General features: G+C 48.2%; 1 protein-coding gene across 1 annotated transcript; it reads right to left on the bottom strand.

Moving 5' to 3' along the window:
- Nucleotides 1-1499: 1499 nt before the first annotated feature.
- AVPR1A (arginine vasopressin receptor 1A) lies at nt 1500-4556 on the bottom strand. Its single transcript, XM_053943423.1, has 2 exons — nt 3548-4556; nt 1500-1819 (listed from the first exon to the last, which is right to left on the bottom strand). Exons 1-2 carry the CDS (start codon nt 4554-4556, stop codon nt 1536-1538), a joined length of 1293 nt encoding a protein of 430 aa, XP_053799398.1. The 3' UTR covers nt 1500-1535.
- Nucleotides 4557-6105: the final 1549 nt, after the last annotated feature.

Here is a 6105-nt window from a genome sequence, read left to right as displayed (position 1 = left end):
GAAAGAAACCTGCTGCTGAGCTTCCTCCTTACATGCACATTACGCAGCCGCGCTGGTGTCTCACTGCTCCAGCAGCCAGCTGGGACTGTGTCGGCAGTCCTGCAGGGGGCCAGGGGAGCGCCTGGATTTCAGGATCCAGCAAGCTTAGGACAACAGAGCAGACAAGTAGCTGTACTTCTCAGAGATTCTCAAGGATTAAAAACTCAGCAAAACTTACTCAAGAAGCTTCAAAATCCAACCTGAATATAAAAGACAGGCTCCAAGGGAAGATATAATAGGATTGTTTACCATATAAATGAACGATAGCAAATTTAGCATGCATTGTATTGAAAACAAGCACACCTTGAATGCTTTGTAATTAGCAAATGTGTTGTGATGACTTTTTATTGCAGTTTACTGACAATTTTTAAGACTATATTTTCATGAGCTGGCAATAAAAAATAATAATAGAAAAAGACAAGCGGACAACATTGCCAATTTTTATATGGTCCCAGAAGACTTGTAAGTTTGATTCTCAGATCTCTGTCTTGAAATGCACGGGTTCTACAGCTCTTACCAAATGACTGCACTCTTCTGAGCTCATGAGGCTATTTGCTTGACAACCTAGCAATGTAGCTTGATCCTAGATGTCCTAGTGAATTAAAAAAGAAAAGATGGCATTCCTACCAATAAAGCAAGCAGTTCTGGTATTTATTATAAGTTTTCTTGGTGTAACTGTTTGTAACGGTGCTGAGCTAGTCATAGCGTATCATACTTATTCATCAATATATTTTTAAAGTTAGTTTAAAAAAATGAAAGTAGGTGCAACAACACACATGCACACACAAATATGCTGTATAATTTCCATCAGCATCAAGGGAAGAGAAAATGTCACCCTAAAAATGAAACCACACAATACACATACAGACATCAACAGCAATAAAAGATTTGTCTTCTCAAGGGCTGTTGAATTTCAGTGTCTGAGAACTGCTAGAGTTTTACAAGATGAAGCATCACAAGCAACTGAATTACAGCAAGTTGGAGTCTGTCTAACCCCATTCCTTATCTGGACAGCCAAGACTTTTTCTCAACTCCTTTCTGGTAATGTTTAAGACTAAACTGTAATCTTGCTCATATTGCCTTCTTTCCCCATGACTTCATCAGACAATCATGAGAAGTTTTATGCATTAACACTAGAGAGTGGAGTTAGCCCAATACATGACAACTCCATTGTTTTGACTGCTTTAAACAGCAAGCAACAATGCACTTAGTATTTTAGGAATAGATAAAAATTAAAATAAATTCTATTGAAAAAAAATAACTGCTTTATTGTTGCCACACCTTCCTGATCAGTTGCCCAAATCCTAAAAAACTTTCAGAAAATAATTTACATACTGCAGCATAGCTTATCAAGCAAAGGGGCACTTTTTGTCTCATGGCCATCTTAGTCATTCCTTGGTACCACGATGGTGCCCCGGATTGGCATAAAATGCCATGCCACAACCTTCCCAAACACTATGACGGGACTGCAAGCCCTGCCTGCCCTGAGGCCTGTCTCATGTTGGGATGGGGATGAAGCTGGTCGATTTGGAGTGGGGCATCTCTCTCCATGTGTTTAGGCTGTGAGTTGGGCTTCTGTTGTTGGTGAAAGAGGTCTGTCGCCTGCTATTGCTGTTTGAATCTTCTTTACTCAGCGTTTGCTTTATTTTTTGGCAGCAAGGGAAGCTCTGTAGGCAGTCTTGGAGGAGGTGCCCACTGAAAAACATGTAGATCCACGGGTTACAGCAACTGTTCAGGCTGGCCAGCAGAGCCGTAACAGTAGTTGCAGTGTTTTCAGAATCTGGGGGGGAAGAAAGCTGTTTAATCATCAAAAAAACATTTGCACCATTTAGTTGATTGCTTCATTAACCATTGGATTTATTTCCCTGAATATTCGAGTTCTAAATGTTGAACTGCAGCATTTTAAACAGATAATGAGAACATAATGAGTAAAGGTCTTATTTATGTAAGGCTGCCATTGAAGTCAATGAGGATTTCTCTGAACTGACTTCAAAAAGCTGTGACAGAATAAGTTATGGAGTAATCCATCCAAAATAATGATTTAGTCACATTTCCACTGATGTGTATCCATGTGTTGATAAGCTCCTGCTTCAACTCCTGAAAAGTTTTTTCCAGACCCTGGGAGACAATGGTAAAATTTCCACTGCTTTCAATAACACTGAATTTTGCTGTATATATTTGCATGCTGAAAAGTATTGAATTCTCAACTAACTACTGGATTGTCCATTAAATCTGGATTTTAAAGGTTGAATGAATTTTACTTAAGGGAAAAATAGAACTTAGCACTATGGCATGAAAAATCTATGGTGTTCTACCTTCAATAACTAGTTAATAGTTAGATCAAATACTCTAAATATGTATTTAGTCTAATCAATTATTAGTGACTTTTCTTTGTAAATATTGAATCTTCAAAAAAATGTAATTACTGTGTTATGCAGTTCCACGGATTTAAAGAATCTCTTCAAACAAACCTATCAAATACCCATCTGTTCAATTAGATTTAATGTCCTTTGAAGTAAAAAAAAACAGAATCTATTTACTGCAAGCCTTTATTTCTCTATAGAGATCTGCATTATAGGCTTGACTTTAGTCCTGTATTAGAGGCAATCAACACTCTCACTACAGTAAGTGGTAATTTGGGGATATTTTTAAAAATAAAGAAATTATGGATTCCAACATTTTGATTTGCTCCTCTCTCATTATGAGGAAACAGAATATATGTCACTATGCTTCCGGTCATTACCTATGTGATAGCTTTTAAACTCACCATTTTTTTTTCAGCCACATTTAACAGCGGGACAGATATCTCCAAAGTCTAAATTGCCACTGATTCATGAAAATCGGTGACTTGACTAATGGAGCACTCAGAGGTGACTGCCTTGCTGAGAGGAAGGGTTCAGGGTGTGCTCAACCCTATCATTTGACAGCAGATAGAGGAAAGAAGACGTAATAAGTTCTGTCTTCATGCAACTGCTCAGACATGTGTGTGTGCATGCTTCTCAACAATACTAAACATTTCTAAAGTTTGCTTATCGGCAGCTTCAAACGGACGAAAATGTTGCTGGTTCAAATTACGGCAGCAAATACTCCGGTTTCCATCCGCTTCTTTTGCTCGGGATAATAAGGCTGCGGCTGCTGCTCCTCTCCGGAGGTGCAGCTGCCGCCAGCAGCCCCTCCGGCTGCTCCCGGGACAGGCCGAGCCGAGCGCCGCGGCCGCCGCCGCTCCCGGAGCCCCCAGGTCCGGAACTGCGAGCGGTGCCGGCGGGGCGGCCCCGAGGGCAGCGGCTGCCCAGGGCTGTCTCTTCTCCCCCACAAGGGCGCTCAGCCGCTACTCCCCGGCGGGAGAGGGACCCGTGCGCGGCCGGGAGGGCGCGCCTCGGTCCCGCTCTCCGCTTCCGCGCCTCGTTTCCCCACGCTCGGCTCAGCGCTGCGCAGCGCCCCGATACAGCCGGCTGCGCCCTCAACGCGTGCCGGGCGGCCGCTGGGGACAAGCGGCGGAGTCACCTACCGACCCAGGGGAAGCGCTGGTCCCAGACGGACCACATCTGGATGGTGAAGAAGGGCGCCCAGCAAACGACGTACACCGAGACGATGACGAAGGTCATCTTGACGGTGCGGATCTTGGCGCGGGAGATGGTTTTGACGTTGCTGACACAAGGGGCGAGCAGCAGCCCCCGTCGCGGGCCACCATCATCACCTGCCCGCCGCCCGCCACCCGCTGCTGCCGCCTCCCCCGGGCGCGTCTTGCCCCGGACGTTGCGCCAGATGCGGTAGCAGATGAAGCCGTAGCAGATGATGAGGATGAGGACAGGCGCGATGAAGATGCCGCCGGTGATCCAAGTGATGTAGGCGCGGGGCCCCCAGGGCATGATGAAGTGCGCCCAGCAGTCATAGACCTGCGAGCCGCGCTCCACTTCGCTGAGGGAGAAGATGAAGTACTGCGGGGTGCTGAGCAGCAGGCTGAGCGCCCAGGCCGCCGCGATCATCCCGTACGAGCGCTTGGTGGGCTGCTGCAGCGTCTTCAGCGGGTGGCAGACGGCGATGTAGCGGTCGGCGGTCATGGCCACCAGCATGTACGCTGAGGCGAACATGCCGAAGACCTGCAGGTGCTTGACGACGCGGCAGAGCCCGTCGGGGCCGTGGAAGCGGTGGGTCACCTCCCAGCAGAGCTGGGGCAGCACCTGGAAGAAGGCCACCACCAGGTCGGCCAGGCTGAGGTGGCGGATGAAGAGGTGCATGCGGGACGCCTTGCGCGGCGTGCGCCGCAGCGCCAGCAGCACGCTGCCGTTCCCCACCACCGCCACCGCGAAGGTGACGGCCAGCACCGCGATCTCCAGCTTCGCCAGCTCCTCGTCCCGCCCGAAGGGGTCCCAGCCGCCAAGGCTGCCGTTCGGCGACCCCGACCACGCCTCGGGACTGGGGCTGCTGCCGCCGCCCGGCTCCGCCGCCCGCCACCAGCTGCCATTCCCGGGTAAAGGCACAGCCCGGGGGGAGCCGGCGCCCCCGGCGAGGCGCATGGAGGGGGCTGCGCGGTGGGGCCCGGCTCGGCTCGACCCCCGCACGTCCGCCTTTTCCCGTCCGGTGGCCCGGAGCACCGGGACAGGTGCCTTTATCCCACCGGCCGCGGGAGGCGAGGCGAGGCGAGGGGGAGCTCCCGTGCCAGGGGCTGCCCAGCGCCTGACGCCAGCCCCCTCCTTCCCCCGGCAGCCGCCGCCCGCTCGCCCTGCCACGGGAGCGGGGCCGCTCCGCCCCGAAAGCGCTGCGCCGAGGGGGAGCGGGGACTGGCAGCGGGAAAGGCTGCTCGGGCCGGAACGGTGTTCGCAGAGAGCTCCCTCACTGTCAGGTAAAGCAGCACTTATAATTGCGAGTAAAACTGCCGTAATCGTGCAGAGCAAATGGAGGTATGCCAGCATCAGCCTGCACACCCCGATCTGGCTTCTAGCCAGGGCAAAGTGACTTGTTGGTAAGAGGTGATGGTTTGGTCCTGAGAGAGTCCGCCTGGGCCTTTGGCATTTCACTGGGATCAACCCCAGAGATGTAAATTATTAGAAAAAATAGTGCAGAGTTTCAAAGCAACCTAATGTCTCTGAAGGTTTCAGGACTTCATCTCAGACAATAAATGCCATCCAAGCCTTAGCATAGGTCTAAATCACATGTTTCTGCAAGTACAAGAAAAATCTCCACATTTACTGGAGAGTTTCTGGCAGTGGGCCATTGAAATTCTTGTTTTAAACACGGTTTAGATGAAGAGTGTTCTTCCTCTTGGCAGAATGAATGGACTTGGTGAAAATTTTGGTCCTATTGTCACAAGTGTGGATTATATCCTGATTTCACTGGAACCTGAATTTGACCCTTCATTTAGAAACTCCTTCCTTCAGCCACACAAAAACGCATAAGATCACAACAAAGAAATATTGTGTTAGATACCAGCCCTACTGCGTTTTTAATAAAGCTCCCTATGCCTCCTCATAGGTGTTTACAGTTAAATTCATTTACAAAAAATATGTGATTTTACAGGGAGAAGAAAAAATGGGAAAGAATGAAAGATTAAATCTTACTTCTTTAATTAAAAAGATATTTTCAAAATTTTTTACTCCAGAAGAGTTTTAAAATTTAAAATACAAGATGATAGGTTTCTAAATACATTAGCAAGGCTTTATCCCAGGCTTTTTGCCACTTTCTGGGCTTTTCAGCCCCTGAGAGAGTGTGTGCACCCACCGCAGTCTGTCACTACCCTTCCTTTGCTTAGCGATCAGTGATAGGAGTTTAGGAGAGCCCCTGCTCCTACAGCGCAAATAGTTGTCATGAGTTTTCCAATTAAAACTGCAAACCCTCCCAAAACCTGGAAACACAGACAATCAATGTGGATATCCTAAGTTTCTAGCAAACTTGTTTCTGCTTTTGTTCCAAAACCTGATTTTTACAAACAGTTCAGTGCATTATTCACAGCTTAGTGCCTCTTTATTGTGTTAGACCTGGGAAGGTGGTGAGTGTGACTACAGGTTTCAGGTCAAATAGAGAGGGGAAATTAAAGCTGCATACAAGAAATCTCACAACACCATACCA

This window comes from Vidua chalybeata, chromosome 5 (genome assembly GCF_026979565.1).
Source record: "Vidua chalybeata isolate OUT-0048 chromosome 5, bVidCha1 merged haplotype, whole genome shotgun sequence".
Taxonomy (NCBI): Eukaryota; Metazoa; Chordata; class Aves; order Passeriformes; family Viduidae; genus Vidua; species Vidua chalybeata.
This window is presented reverse-complemented; position numbering and strand designations above follow the sequence as displayed.

What these genes read in the sequence shown, in the direction of transcription:
- AVPR1A (XM_053943423.1), bottom strand. Translation starts at nt 4,556, where the DNA reads ATGCGCCTCGCCGGGGGCGCCGGCTCCCCCCGGGCTGTGCCTTTACCC. An exon ending in CCAGCGCTTCCCCTGGGTCG is followed by an intron (nt 1,820 to 3,547) that starts GTAGGTGACTCC and finishes CTTCCCCCCCAG; the next exon opens with ATTCTGAAAACACTGCAACT.